The sequence below is a fragment of the Gobius niger genome (assembly GCF_951799975.1).
Source record: "Gobius niger genome assembly, chromosome: 8".
In the NCBI taxonomy this organism is placed as follows: Eukaryota; Metazoa; Chordata; class Actinopteri; order Gobiiformes; family Gobiidae; genus Gobius; species Gobius niger.
This window is the reverse complement of record NC_136859.1, coordinates 32521708-32537564: the sequence shown is the minus strand read 5'-3', so window position 1 is coordinate 32537564 and position 15857 is coordinate 32521708. Positions and strand designations below refer to the sequence as shown.

General features: G+C 41.7%; 2 protein-coding genes across 3 annotated transcripts; both read right to left on the bottom strand.

Annotated features, from left to right (window-relative positions):
• Positions 1-1777: 1777 nt before the first annotated feature.
• On the bottom strand, positions 1778-15600 carry LOC306967077 (protein CTLA-2-beta-like). 2 transcript variants are annotated; one of them, XM_079561985.1, is made up of 5 exons: positions 15473-15600; positions 7988-8089; positions 6998-7132; positions 4304-4426; positions 1778-2009 (listed from the first exon to the last, which is right to left on the bottom strand). In XM_079561985.1, the coding sequence occupies exons 2-5, from the start codon at positions 7991-7993 to the stop codon at positions 1848-1850; spliced, it is 426 nt and encodes a 141-aa protein (XP_079418111.1). In that variant the 5' UTR covers positions 7994-8089; positions 15473-15600; the 3' UTR covers positions 1778-1847. The 2 variants fall into 2 exon arrangements, with proteins under 2 accessions (XP_079418111.1, XP_079418110.1); XM_079561984.1 differs by lacking the exon at positions 15473-15600 and having other exon boundaries at positions 7988-8163.
• On the bottom strand, positions 11649-15431 carry LOC306966759 (protein CTLA-2-alpha-like; the record flags this gene model as incomplete). Its single annotated transcript, XM_079561573.1, has 4 exons — positions 15377-15431; positions 14439-14573; positions 13888-14010; positions 11649-11843 (listed from the first exon to the last, which is right to left on the bottom strand). The coding sequence occupies exons 1-4, from the start codon at positions 15380-15382 to the stop codon at positions 11649-11651; spliced, it is 459 nt and encodes a 152-aa protein (XP_079417699.1). The 5' UTR covers positions 15383-15431.
• Positions 15601-15857: the final 257 nt, after the last annotated feature.

The window sequence follows — 15857 nt, the reverse complement described above, 5'->3', positions numbered from 1 at the left end:
ACATATCTCAGTATGTAAAAACGGTGGCCTATTCCTTTAAAGGTCCTATATCATGCAAAATCGACTTTTTGGAGCTTTTAGCCATGTTGTTATGCTATTTCCTTATCAAAAACACCCCCAGAGTGGTTTGTGGCTTCATTCACGCAGCTCTCAGTAATCCTCCTGAATCCTGCTCTCTGAGGCTCCTCCCTCTCCTGGTGAACGGCTGAGTGTTCAGTTGTGTCGTAACAACGGAACGGAAGTGCTCAACGTCTGTAATGTAATGTCTTAATTCTATGCTTACGGCCTGATTTTAATTTGTAAAACAGCTTTTTCATTATTTCTGTCGTAAGAGAGAAACAAAGAGTAAAAAATGGAAAAAAAAAGAAAAAAGAAAAAAGAAAAAAAGGATGTGCCCGAAGTGCTTCCAGGTCAGCTGAGGCCAAAACAAACACCCCTGAGCGTCTGAACAGATCAGTCATGTTTGCGCTGCAGCTGTGAAGATGGAGCTCGTTACCTACTCTGGACACCTGTTTTTTATTCTTAACTAACGATAATGTCACGGACGGAGAAAAAGAAGCGCGTTTGGCTACGAGGACGAGGAGTTTATATTTCACCCTTTTCAGGAAGAGGCCACTCAGCTGTTTTTTTCTCCGGGATTCAGCGACTATCAGCCAAAATGTTGTTTTTCTGTGACTGTCACTGATGGATGTTTGGTGAACCTTCGCCAGAATCAAAGTGGATTAACTTTTATAACCAACGCAAGTCCCACAATGTAAACAGCGATGGACCAGAGCGGTGAGTGAATCCAAACGCGGGTTAGCTTGTGTGTTAGCATATTAGCATGTGTGTTAGCCATTTATGAAGCTGTGTTGCAGATGTCAACTCCGTATAACTGCATCGTGAAGTAACTTCACTTATTGTTGTTTATTTATATTACGGTAAAGTTTTATGCGCGGAGAGAGGGGGCGGAGTTAACTGAATCGAAGCGTTGTGTCTTCCGGGTTTGAAAAATACCTCCAGAAAACACTTATATTTATCACAAAAATGAGTGTTCCATAATGGTAGAGGTACAATATATCATATAAATGCCTATACTTAACTTTGGAATGGCTAAAATAGCATGATATAGCCCCTTTAAGTATATTGTGCTTTTTGTAAATGCTTTGTCCCTTTTAAATAAATAAATACAACATACAAATGAATACAAATTGTTGTAAACGGACGCTAATGCGCTAAAGTTAATGTGAACCACTGAATGTTACAAAAGCTGTGAAATGAAATGCAAAAAGACCAAAGATGTTGTTAGCACTTAGCCTCTCCTCCTCTCCTCTATGGGGCCAAACGGGCGTGAAGTTTGAAGCGACCAAGCTCTTCCACGTTTTCCCTGTTTAAATACATGAGTGTTTACATGATCCAAGTCGAGTCACACAAAATAAAACATGTGGATTTTCTCAGCGGATAAAAAGCGGAACTATATTGTAAGGCGCAATAATACCTGAGGAGCACTTCGACATCCTCACAGTAAACTTAGTGCTGTGTTTTTAGATATTGAGGATTCTTTTTCTTGAACTGGTGTGTTTTGTCAGGCATTAAACTAATTAACTAAACCATAAAAAACAAGTAAAACTCTCAGAAAATCATAAACAAATGATCAATGATTTATTTATTATTTGATTAAATGCTCTTTGCACTATTAAAGCCAACACGGCAGATTTTATATTTCTCACAAGGGCAACTAAACAGACAGTGTTATCAGTGCTGTGGATTATCAAGGCAAAGCATGAACAATGTTCCACAAATAAGAACTCCTACAGTTTAGTGAAAACTTGTGTTTCATGGCTTTAAGCGTGATCTTCTGCATCCTTTCATGGCTTCTCGATCTCCCCCACATTTGGGACCATGCTGCTGTTCTTCCCCACGTCTCCGTCTAAGGCTGCGTTGGTGAAGTTCCCCGCCACGGTCTCCATCTCTCCGTCCAGGTCCTTCAGTGGAGGCAAAACACACCCCTTCTGTCTCTCTTCGTGAGTCTGCGATGAGAAATTTTAATTATTGAAGTGTTAGAAGAAATATGATAATATGCAATAAGCTTTTTTGTGCTTTCTAGAACAAACAACGGTACTAGGTCAGGGGTGCCCTTCACGTTGATCACAAACTACCAGTAGCTAGCCCCCAAAAACCAAAATATCTTGCATTTGGTCCTGGATTGACACATACATTCTGAAACACCGGAGGAAGAGAGAGTGCAGATGAAGAGGAGGAGACCGGTAGACCTATAATTCATCCCTCGGGCCTGTTCAATCGGTTTATATCCAAAAATGAATTTGTTGTTGTTAGCCCAAACAGCTGACTTTGTTCAAGTCTGAAGCCCCGCCTCCGAGTGTTACCATGGAGTTCCTGTCACTCGCCAAAACCACTCAACATTTGAAGAGCAAGAAATGAAGAGATAATAAGCGGCAAAAAGTGAGTACACCGCTTGCAATTTCTCACATTTCTGCCTAAATTGCTCATAAAATGTGGTCTGAGGTTTATTTAAATCACAAGAATGAGTAAAAAGTGTCTGCCTTAACACCACCCAAACATTTACATTTGATCATATTTTTATTGGCCATAGCATGTAAACATTCACAGGACAGTGTGGAATAAGTGAGTACACCCCCAGGCTAATTTGAGCTAATAAGACACATTTATGTTTGGGTCTCCACCTTTTCCTTAAGCTCTGGTTTTTTACAGTTCCATCATCTGAGCAGGTCTGTCTCTGTTCATCTGTGTCACATCTTATTTAAAAAAAAAAAAAAAGTAATATTACAAAAGAATAAAGAATAATATTACTACTGCTACTTCCTTCCTAGTATTTTTCTTTTTGTTGACATCATGAATTAATGAATTCTCATTTACAATACTGGAATATAGACAGTATTATAGTATTTCACTGAGTCTAGAGGCGTGTCTGACATGAGAGAGAAGTGATGCCAAATCTGTGACAGATTCAAGTTTGAATAATACGATAATACAGCACAAAAACAAGACTCTCTCCTGCATTGGGCTCATTTATGCATTTGTGCCTCGTGTGGTAAAAAAACACGTGCAGCGCGGCTCATTTCATCAATGTAAAACTTCTCTTGTTCATAGCGCTTCAACCGCAGGGGGGCTATCGTGTTTATTTTATCAGAAATACGAAGATAATACATGGGTTTTTAGGCTCCGCTCTGTTCCAGTAACAGGGTATGTGAGCGGGTCCACGGTTCACATTTTCTCGTCTTTTTCTCATTTTGTTGCGGTGCTACTGTTGACGTTACTTCGATGTAAAAAGTCGAAAAACTCTTCCTTCGCGGAGAGCGCCTGCACAGCGCTGTTTCGCTGGAATACTCGTCGTATTTTTCAGCTAAAACCGTGCAGAAGTCGGCCGCGGAGAGCGTATATCTGCTGCTGTAAACGTGCTGTCCTGAGTCTGCAGCAGCTCCAGGCTGCAGGACGTGCGGGGCGCCGCCGCCGAGAGAAAGGCAGCGAGCTGGAGCCGCAAATTCAAGGTAATTTGAGCTTATAATTATCGGGCCTAAATATCGGCCGAATTTTTTTTTGATCGGCTTATCAGGGATGGCGCCAAAATGCCAATAAATGCTGGTAATTATCGGCGGCCGATATTATCGTGCATCCCTACTAAAAACAGTGTTACTTCGGGTCCGAATTGCCGTCATGCACGAGGTGCAGTTACACGTATGACCTGAGGTGGCAGTAATGAGTATAAAATGGCTTACTTGCGTCTAGCCCCTTTAAATGTCCGTGAGAGCAATACTACGCTGAGAAAAGACAATGGGAGAGAGGGATATTGTACATTGTGCCACAACCCAATAGGGAGATTTTTTTTTCCACTCAAACTTGGCTGTAAATACTGTAAAAGTGGTGCTAGCCCACAGCTAGCTTTGCCTGCTAGTCTGTTATTTTCTTCTTCGTGATTGTGTATTGCGTTCGCAGCTTGGTGCAGGGAATGTTGCAAGGGTGGTTTTCTGGCCAGAGACCAAGTTCTGCTTTAATGATACGTGATGACAGAATGATGACAGAACAACATTGTGTCGCTTTGTTACAAATAATTGTTCATAATAATTAATCATAATGTATTTTTTTCATTACACAGTATTATACATTAGCTACATTTTATTGAAGAGTTAAACTCAAAAGGCTTTCATTTTAAATCAATAACAACCCTGATTCATGTTGTTTGTTTATCGGTAGATTGGTAATGCTGCGGAACTATGAACTTGTCGGTTTCTGCTGCCTTTGGATACTCTTGTATCCATTTAAATAAGTACATAACTTACTGTACCTTGTCACTGAACTGGTTCATGCCCTGCCAGTACGTGTGCAGCCCCTGGTCTGCTTCCTTGTTGTGGGCCTCCACCCTCTTCTTAGTCTCCTCCCAGACCTCCCTGCGCATGGCCTCCTCCTCCTGACACAACAAACAATGATCAGACATAATCCAAATTTTTGTTCAGCCGTGTATTGCAGAGCACACATAACAAGAATAAAACAACCTTTGTGCGCTTCTCTTTAACAATTGTGACCTACAGTAGTTTATAGTTTACATCATCCCCAGGGGTACGGGGACCCCTAGGGGTACTTGAAGCATAGACTGTAGAAAATAATGGACGTCTTATGCTCACTCCTCCCCGTTTACCAGAATGACCACGGCCGTGGGGCAATTCATGGCGGATTTACAGGCTCCCCCTCCCCAGCTCTGACGAAGCATGTTCCTAAAAAGGACATACGGGCGGGATTTTCACCGTAGACTCGGCCCTTGCGTGACGTGTAGTTCGCGCTGCTCCAATGCTAACAGTCCGAGCCTCGTTAAATACGAGATTTCAAAAAATCATATTACGAAAACCAGCCTGGTTTCATATATTGTTATTAACCCAGCGTTATCTCAGGAGGAAGATCTAGTCTAGTCTAGCGTTGAAACAATTGAAACCAGGCTTTAAAGTAGTTTTTAACGTGTCTAAAGTCCAATGCTTTTCAATGGGGGCCTAGCGGCGATATGGAGGTACTGCAGCAACGGCGGAGCAATGGCGGCCCCCACGTTTGTGGTCAAAAAGCAGGGCAGCCAGCGGCCATTGACTTGAAGACATAGGAACGTGGAGCTACTTCAGATGTGAAACTGAGCACTACTTTTGAAAGGAAGAGCTATATTTTGCAGTAAAATGTATAGTCTGTCTTTTTACTTGCATGTAGTGCTGTCAAAACAAACAGCAACATCCCTAACCTCTTAATCCCCACCTGAACCGAGCACATTCTCCCTTGTTTGGCTTTACCCAAATCTGAAAGCTTCTTGCAAAATAGCATCAAAACAGTGACAAGGACCAGGATGAAAAACCAACAAAGAAGCGACAAAAACGTGCGGGAAAAGCAACAATAACACAATGAAAAAAGTGACAAAATAGTGACAAAACGCCCCCGACAGAAACGCTTTAAAGCGGCAACAACGCAACAAGAAAGCTATGATTAGTTTTGTAGGTCTTAGCTTTCAAATGAGGCGTCACACTGGCCTATATGCTGTAAGCTCTACGCTCATGAAGCCTTCAAGATTCATGCAAAACCGAACTGGAGAAAATGCGCTCGGTAAGAGGTTAAAGCAGGGACTGCACGGACGAACACTGAAGGCTCCAAGGGGTCCGCAAGACAAAAAAGATGTTGGGAACCACCGGTTTACATTACAGTGACTGAGTTGCTCTCTTAAACTCAAGGTGTGGTTAGGGTTTGGCAATTTTGGAAAAAAATAATCATGGTTACTTCCCCCATATTCATCAATCTCGATTTTCGATATTTTGTGTTTTAATGGTAAAAAAAGGCGACTTATGCTTTGTGTTTACGCCGCCATGACTGTTTGTAATCCACAAACAAACCCGACATACAGTCGAGTAAATGCTCCGGTGGAGGATTACTGCTGTTTTTGTCGTACAAATATGCAAATACGCGGGGTACTCACAAGTACAGTGCTTATTTATGAAAGAAAAAAATCCTTCTGAAAGGTTTGCGGTGTTAGGACTGACTTTAAATTGCTGCGAAACCAAGTGCAAAACTTGTGCGGCAGTGCTCAGGCATTTGGAACAGATTATCCCTTTTATACAAATGGCAAAAAGCCGCAAATTTAACCAATGAAGCATCGACAGCCTCCTCATCTTCAGAAATTACAAGTAAAAGAAAGTGCAGGGAGGTGGGCAGCTGTGGGAGGTCACGCATGCCTGTATACATGTGTGTGTGTATATGTGGTGTGTGTTGTGTGGTTTGATGGCCTCATTGTTGTTTCCGTTGCCACTATTGACAAAAGAGAAGCAACGCTGCTCTTTTCTCATTCCGTTGATACTATTGTCACCATTGCACCATTGTTTTAGCAGAATTAATAATAATAATCATAATCATAATAATTTAAAAAAAGAAAATTGTTCAAATCGAAGGTTGATTACATCTGATCTGGGCTATTGTTATTTGGTGGTGAGGCCTGATCTAATTTGTAACTTTAATATAAGAATGGGGTAGGGGTTTATAAGACGTCATCATCCTACTCCTGCTCTTATTTCTTTGTTTTGTTTGCTGGATTGTTGTTGTGGTATTTTATGTTGCATTACCATGAAAAAAGAATTTAAAAAATTAAATGAAAAAAGTCAATGCATAACGGCTTCCAAAACATCCAGGGATTGCAAAAAGAGTCACCCTGGCCCTCCTAAGATGTAAGATGTAGGCATGTCCTGCTGTGGCTTTAAGCTCATTTAAAACAGAAGAAAAGTCACTGTTTAAAGATCGCTGTGTCGCAGCCGCCATCTTCACTGTTTTGGTTGCGGGGGAACCTGGCGCGGAGTCAGCAACATTTAAATCGCACAATCCCAGACTCCATCCCCATGTACCTCTTAACATGGAGGATCAGTCTGGCTCATGCCAGGCTGGTTGCATTTAGGGCCCCCCAAACATACAAAGAACTGACTAGACGTCTGTACATGGGATAGAGACGACTCTCTGTGACACTGACCGGCCCGCTGTACACTTTCTCATGTTTCTTCTTCCATTCTTCGAACTCGGAGTCCAGTTCCTGGTTCCTCACTGGAAGGCTGAGCACTGAGGAGATGGCCAGCAGCACGCACACGGCCGACAGCATTCTGTAACACTGACACAGAAGACAATAGTACTTTTGAAGTTTCCTGTTTAATACATGCACACATGAATGTACAGCTAAAACTCAGTAATTGTAATTCAACTTAAACTGTGAAACTAATATATGAGACTCATTACATGCAAAGTGAGATATGTATAGCCTTTGTTTGCTATTATTTTAATTATTATGGCTCAGTTTGTAAAAACTCCAAATTTAAAATCTCATTAAATTAGAATATTTTTGAAAATGAACTGTAAGCCATGATCATCAAAATAATAACAAACAAAGGCTTGACATATGTCACTTTGCAATGAGTCTATATCATATATTAGTTTCACATTTTAAGTTGTGTTACAGAAATAAATGAACCTTTCACGAGATTTTATTTTTCCGTGTTCACCTGAACCAATACTGTACAGACCATGTGTTTTTTTTGGCAAGTCATAATTTGATTTGATTTATATTCTTTGAATTGAACAGAATAGATAAATGAATACATAAACTCAGTGTCAAATATATTTGATATGGATAATATCTACCTGGTTAACATTTGGTCCAGGAGTTGGAAAAAGCAAAGTTTAGAAACAACTGAGGTTAAGGTTAGAAAAAGTTAGGTTCAGGTTAATTGAGTAATATATAATGATGTGGATTTTTTTTTTATCAAGTTTGTCAAATGATCATGCATTTTATCTTTCAAAGCAATGAACACAAAAAAAACATGTTTAACTGTTCAAGACAAAAAAAGTGGTGTTAACCCTTGGTCACTGCACGTCTTTTTACGCATCATTAGGAGACGGTAAAATAGCATGAAGAGTTTTAGCAGTCGGTTCTATAAACACTGACATTAATCCAGTGAAGCTCGTTTACCTTCATCTCTGCGTCCACTCCTCTGGAGATCCGGAGTCTCTGCTTTGGATGAAGCTTCTCGTTTTAGCCTATCTGCCTTGGATGAAGAAACTTCGGACTGACCTCAGACCGAACGGTCGAAAGAGCCAAGTTCAGGAGAATTATCTTGAATAGCAAATATTTACAGCCCACATATTTACCCTCACGAGTCTGAAGTCCTCTGCTGCACTTCTAACAAAAAACAAAACTAACAACAGGAATAGGAAAATCCGAGGTCGTTTGATCTTCTACGTGATTAAAAAATACTTAGTTGTCTTGTCAGGCAAAGGTTTTCGTGCCCTGACATTTGACATCTCACTTCCTGTTTACCAGATCCACACGCACGAGTCACATGACGTCACGGTGACGTATCGACGCTTCTTTTTTGGACACGCTCTTTCTTTTCCCTGTATCAGACAAGTACAAGGAAGGAAGGAAAGGAAAGTACAATAATTACGCTTTTATTGTGTCTGGGGGCTGAGAGCTTAAAAAGTGGCGCTGCGTGGTGCAGACTGGCAGGCAGATGCGTAAAGCGTGTCAAAGCATGGGCTGGTGGGTGTTTGCGCACAACAGAAGGAGTCCAATGCTACCAAGAGCTAAAATAAATACATAAATAATGCGTGTTTTACAAATTGTAGATTCTCTTTGCTGGAGAGGGGGAGAGGGTGTCATTTTGGCTGTCCAGTCTGTGACATCATCCTCATGTGGGCACAACTTACTGTAAGTTCAGCAACCTGGCGAACAACCAATATGCCACTGGGTCATGACTCATGAGGCAGATCAGGTGGGGGAAACTGTCCACAGGACAACTATTAGTCGTACACTGGAGGCTTCTGGCAAAAACCATAAAGAAGTCCTGTTTGCTGTTTTCTGTCAAAAATGGCTTGTTCTAGCCATTTTTTTGTGTTCTAGCCAAAATGTCAAAAAGGGGGCCCATACTTATGCATACCACTGTACATTGGCGTATGACCTGAGGGAGAAAGCCCTGTACTGCCAGCTCTTATGAGAGACCTGATCACTTACCAGATTTGTACTGCATAAGGTCGTCGGTTGCAACGATGGCAGCCGTAATTGGCCCAATGCTTGCAGTGGGCTCCTTCAGAGAGAGCTCATCCTCGCTCACAAAGTGGTAAAAAGAACAGCTTGCAGCTCTGATTGAAGCGTCGTAGCGACAGTCACTATACTAAACAGAGAGGTGACAACAAGCATCCATCCATCCATTTTCTTCCGCTTTATCCAGGGCCGGGTCGCGGGGGCAGCAGTCTCAGCAGAGATGCCCAAACTTCCCGATCCACACACACCTCCTCCAGATGTTCTGGGGGGACCCCGAGGCGACACCAGGCCAGCTCGGAGACATAGTCCCACCACCGTGTCCTGGGTCTTCCACGAGGTCTTGTCCCACTAGGACATGCCTGGAACACCTCCCGCGGGAGGCGACCAGGAGGCATCCGGAACAGATGCCCGAGCCACCTCAGCTGCTCCTTTCAACGTGAAGGAGCAGTGACTCTACTCCGAGCTCCTCCCGGGTAACTGAGCTCCTCACCTGATCTCGAAGGGAGCGCCCAGCCACCCTGCGAAGGAAACTCATTTCGACCACTTGTATTCGCGATTTGCGAACAAGCAAAATAAAAAGCATTCGTCAGTGCATGGGAGATTATGTAGGAATGTGTGTGTTTTGTAAAAAAGAAAAAAAAATGTGTATGTGTTTGTGTATGTGCAGATTTACTTAAATAAAAGAAAATTATAAGTCAAGATGGGAGACTAGACGCAATGAGCTTTGAGGCGGGTTTTCTCCAATTATGTATATCCAACACACACATGAGTTAAGAATTGTTTTTTATTGAGAAACATTGTCTGATGTGCAAAATGCCTCGCTCAAAAGAGCTCTCTGAAGACCTGCGATCAAGAATTATTGACTTGTATAAAGCTGGAAAAGGTGACACAACCATCTCTAAAAGTCTTGATGTTCATTAATCCATGGTTAGAAATGTTGTCTATAAATGGAGAGTTCAGCACTGTGGTTCCAAGATTCACACCAGACATCTCAGGAAATCTCGCTGAACTATAACAGTTTTGTAAAGAGCAAATGGTCCAAGATTCATCCTGATCGTCTCATCTGCAATTACAGGAAACGTATTGCTGCCACAGGAGGGTCAGCCGGCTATTGAATCCAAGGGTTCACTTACTTATTCCACTCTGTCCTTTTAATGTTTACATGTTATGGCCAATAAACATAGGATTCATTTTCCTCATTTTTTGTGATTTTGGTAAAGATCAGACCACATTTTATAACCAATTTAGGCAGAAATGTGAGAGATTCCAAATGGTGTACTCACTTTTTCCTCTCACTGTCAAAAAGCAAGATTATGAACATGTGATATGTATGACACCTCCCTCCTCTTGCCACACATACATGCATTTATTTATGAAGCTATGTATGTCCTTTCATTTCTGTCTGTTTTGTTCTGTTGTGTTTGTTAAGGTTTTGCACAGTTTTTGTAAAGAGTGTCAAAACCAAACGTGGCCATGCATTTGTCTCCAGCAGGTTAGTACATCCAGAACCAGGAAATTCGACCATATTAGTCCAGTGCTCTGGTGTCTACACTGGCTTCCTGTCGCTCAGAGAATAGAATATAAAACAGCATTTCTGACATGTTAGAGCCGTATGAACCATCTCAGGCACTGAGAACTTCAGGGAGGGGTCTCCTGGTGGCTCCCAGAGTCAGGACTAAACACGCTGAGGCGAAAGCTAAAATCTGGAACAGTGTTCATGAGGATGTGAGACAGACCTCAACTCTGAAAATGTTCAAATCCAGGCTGAAAACACTTTTTTTGCATATGACACTGAAAGTATTTTATCTACACTCTTGCTTTTTACTGTTATTAATACATAATAATAATAATAATAATACATTTTTATATTGATTTTTTTACAGATTGATTCTATCTGCTTTCTTGTAATTTTATGCAACTGTAAAGCACTTTGAACTCTTTTGTGTATGAATTGTGCTCTACAAATAAACTTGCCTTGCCTTTTGTGTGTTGCACATAAAAACAAAGAAAACTCTCAGAAAAACATCAGTTCAATTTATTTATTAATTCATTAAGACAGAGCTATTCACCTTATTCTGCCCCGTTCCCACTTTTGCCTCTTTTTACTTTGGATCAGCACTTCCATTGTAATGACACACCTGTAGTACCTGAGTGCAAAGTCTGCTCATTCAGCGGAGAACGAGGGAAAAGATTTGCTGCTAAAATGTGATGTTTAGTAGATTGATCTGTGTAAAATGTAAATGTTTATTTGTCAACACTGCACTGTCTCTCTGTGTGGCCTAAAATGGCTTTGTATTTGTGTAGTTTCTGATTTTATCTGGACTTCTCCAGTCCAATGTAAACAAATACGAGTGAAGGGGCGGGCACACTTCATGGCAGCGCAAACTTCCGGAATAAGGTGAATTATAGCAGTGGATTATCAATGTAAAGCTTTCCTGTTGTCAAAGCAAAGGCAGGCGCGCCCCTAAAGTAAACACACACCTGTTTGAACAACTTTCCACCAAAAGGAAAACCCTCCTACAACAATATACTACATGCCTGTATTTATTTCCCTTTTATGTATGGCTTTGAGCACAACTTCTGCATCCTTTCATTGGTTCTCGATCTCCCCGACATTTGGGACCATGCTGCTGTTCTTCCCCACGTCTCCGTCCAAGGTCACGTTGGGGAAGTTCCCCGCCACGGGCTCCAGCTCAGCGGTCAGGTTCTTCACCTTCACAACGATCTCGATGGCCACGTCCTTCGAAGGAAGCCTAAAGCACGACACCGGGCTTTCTTCTTCAGTCTGTGATGAGAAATTGTATATTGAAATGTTACAAGAAATATGATGATAATATGCACAGCTTTGTTGTGCTCTCTTGAACAGTGGCACTCGGTCAGGGTGCCCATCCCGTCGCTCACGAGCTACCAGCGTATCTAACCCTCACAAACTGGGTCAACCGCAGAGCCCTATCTTTCATTTGGTACTGGATTATTGACGCATCATTTTATTTTACACATGGCAACGCGCACGCCGCACACAAGAATAAGGGACCCGCGAGGCTACAAACTGAATCGGCAAAACACCGGCAGCAATTCGGACGTATTGCGTCTGTGTAGCTCGTGCTGAGCATCTTGTTTTGCACAAGGGGGTGCATATCTTGACAAAGGTGCACATTTCGGCTAAGCTGCCCAAAGGGGGACCAACTTCGCGGAACGACTTTGAGGTGCACAGGCCTCGGCTCAGGCTAGCTCTGAAGTTGAGTTTCTCCCATAATTCATTCAAAAATTCAGTAAAAAACAAAACTTCAGTATCTCAAAAACAACACAAACAAAACATTTTCACAGCACAAACCATTGACATAGTTTTTACATAAAATTGCATTTAAAGGGGGACCAACTTCGTGGAGCTACTTTGAGGTGCACAGGCCTCGCTCTGAAGTTCAGTTTCTCCCACAATTTATTCCTCCGACCTGTTTACTGGGTTTCTGTCCTTCCAGCTGACTTTGTTCACGTCTGAAGCCCCGCCCCTGAGCGTCACCATGGAGCTCCTGTCACTCACCAAAACCACTCAAAATCTGAAGAGCACAAGAAGAAGAGATAAGCCTCAAGAAACATTTATTGTAGATAATTATTTTGGCCGATGACCCGTCTTTGACATGTACAATCCAAAAATCAGCTGCATTGATGATTAATGATGACAGAAAACCATTGTCTCACAAACAATTGTTCATCATAATTAATCATAATATTCTCTCGTTTTTACTATGCAATATTATAAATGACTGTATAGGCACATTTCATTGAAGAGGTAAATCAAAAATGAAATTAAATCAATCTCAATAACAACCCTGATGAAAAAAAAAAAAAAAACTAACCCCTGTGACTTTCTGAGAAATCTATAGGTCAATGTCCGGGCCAAATAATAACTGAATTGGTTTTATCTAATGCCAAAATATTGTGCTAAACGGCATGTGCAAAACTGGATAAGCAGCAAGAGACCTTTCTCTTCTTTCCATATCCGATTTGGGGCCCTGATGATGATGATGATGTCAATGATGGTTTTCTGCACAACTGTCAGATCAACAGTCTTCCTCATGATGGTGAATTCTACTGAACCACTGAGAGACCATTTAAAGACTCAGGGACCCTTTGCAGGTGTGATGAAAGGGTGACACTTTCGTCTGCTATATAGTCCCTATATATCAGGGGTGTCCAAAGTGCGGCCCGGGGGGCAAATGCGGCCCTCAGACCAATTTATGGTGGCCCTCGGCCTCTTGCTGTATCGGTACACATCACCAGAGATGGACCTTTTTATTTGAAATGTAATAATTCTATACAATTCTAACCTAACAACAAACATTTTACTGTGAGACAGAGCTGGCATGAAGGTTTTAAGCTTAAATAGAGGTGTGGGGCACAATTTAAACCTCTGCTAGTCGAAGGTTTTGCAGCACTAACTACTGATCTACGGCACTTCATTACGTGAACACTTCAATATGCGGCCCCCCATTAAAAAAGTTTGGACACCCCTGCTATATATAGTCCCTTTTCACCTTCTGAGATTTTGAATTTGTGTTTTTTACAAGCTGTGAGCCAAAATCATCATGCAAAGTGAGATAATTTTGATAATTATGGCTCAGAGCTTGTAAAAAACACAAATAAAACGAGAACATTATGACTGCAAGTCAAAACACAACAAAGGCTTGACATATGTCACTTTGCATGTCATGAGTCTATAATATCATAAATTAGTTTCACATTTGAAGCTGAAATACAGAAATAAATACACGTTTTCATGATATTCTAATTGTCTGAGTTTCACCTGTATGTGTGAGTTCATAACGTACAAGGTCACTGGAAGAGGTCATGCGCTCCCTGAACGGGTGCACTCCCTGGTCTGCCTCCTTGTTGTGGGCCTCCACCCTCTTCTTAGTCTCCTTCCAGATCTCCCTGCGCTTGGCCTCCTCCTCCTGACACAACAAACAATAATCAGACAGAATTGTGCATTCATTATGAAACCTTTTTTTTTTTTTTTTTTTACAATTGTGAATGTGAACGACAGTAGGCTGCTTATTGGGTACTCAAGGACGTGGCAGGGGGTACTTGGAACTACTTCAGAGGTGAAACTGAACACTATTTTTGAAAGGAGGAGCTATATTTTGCAGTAAAATATATTGTGACAGTGTTGCTCTCCGAAACATGGGAAATGGGCTTCAGTGAGAAGTGAGAAGTAAGATTGGACCACAACCACCTAACAAACCAAAAAAGACACATGGCCTTTAATGTTATGTTTCTTCATGACATTGGTGTTGCATATAGCCCCCCCCCCCCAAAAAACAAACAAAGAACTGACTAGAGGTCTTTACATAGCGGAGTGACGACTCTCTGTGACACTGACCGGCCCGCTGTACACTTTCCCATATTTCTTCTTCCATTCTTCGAACTCGGAGTCCAGGTCCTGGTCCCCCACTGGAAGGCTGAGCACTGAGGAGATGGCCAGCACCACGCACACGGTGGACAGCATTCTGGAACACTGACACAGAAGACAATACTCTTGAAGTTTCCTGTTAAATACTGTATATGCAAGCATGAATGTATATATAAATACTACAGACAATGTGGCTGGCAAGTGATAATTAGATTTGGTATATAACTGATTGAACTGATTAGATAAAAGTAAATACATAAAGCGTCTACAGCGCAGTCACATATGTTTGATATGGAGAATGTCTAACTGGTTACGGTTTGGGTCAAGAGTTGGAAAAAGCTTAAAGCCACACCGCGTCGAATTTTACTTCTGAATAAAATGTAAATACTAGCATTTATTTATCATTTCCTCTCCTACCTCATAAATGTACAAACAAACATGTGTTTTTTTCTGTGAGCGGCTCAGCTCTCCTTAGACATGACAGTAACTTTTGGGTCCGTCTCTAGCTCGTCTCCATGGAGATGTGACTAAAGTCAGCCGAATTTGAGATTAAAACAGGTTTAGGTCCTCGTCCAGATCCATTCTTTGATTATTCCCTGCAGTAATAATATATTTTTGTGTCGAGCTGGTCAATAGGAGCATGTTTTGCACTAATGGCAACAGTCCAAAATGTTACGCACTGTCCCTTTAAGTTTAGCAATAGGAAAAGGTTTTGAAAATGGTTTGGATTAGGTTAGGGAAAGGTTTAATTAGCAATATATAATGACGTGACATTTTTAATCAAATTCGCCTCGTAACTAATCATTTACTTCTCTCTCAAACCAACATCCTACTACAGTACAGTATGTGCATGATATGAACAAAAACATAGACACTGCCATGAATAAAATGGCCTGGGGCTTGTTTACCTTCATCTCCGCGTCCACCCCTCTGTAGGTCCTGAGTCTCCGCTTTGGATGAAGCTCCTCGCAGATATAGATTGGCTATGCCTTGATCGGACTGACCTCAGACAGGACGGGCGTCTCCTTTTACCGACAAAGCCAATGTCATGAGAATCCTCTGAAATAGCAAATATTTACAGCCCACATATTCGCCCACAAGGGGTCTGAAGTCCTCTGCCGCACTTCTCACATAAAACAGGAATAGGAATGTCCGAATAAGGTCTTTCTGTCTTTACTGGAATTTCTCACATTTCTGCCTAAATTCGACACTAAATGTGGTCTGATGTGAACAGATGTTGACGACTGATGCTTTGCTGAGTGAGTGGTGTGTGGTGTGTAGCCGGGCCTGGTCCGGTTGGGGACAGGATGGAAATTAGTTTTGGCTATAATATAAAAAGGGGCTCATTGCCTAGTTATCCACAGTGTTGTTGATTACTGGAGATATGTT

Coding starts and splice junctions, on each gene's coding strand:
- LOC306967077 (XM_079561985.1), bottom strand. Junction 4,427..6,997: donor AGAAAGTGTACAGCGGGCCG/GTCAGTGTCACA, acceptor TTGTTGTGTCAG/GAGGAGGAGGCCATGCGCAG. Junction 2,010..4,303: donor TGAACCAGTTCAGTGACAAG/GTACAGTAAGTT, acceptor TTCTCATCGCAG/ACTCACGAAGAGAGACAGAA.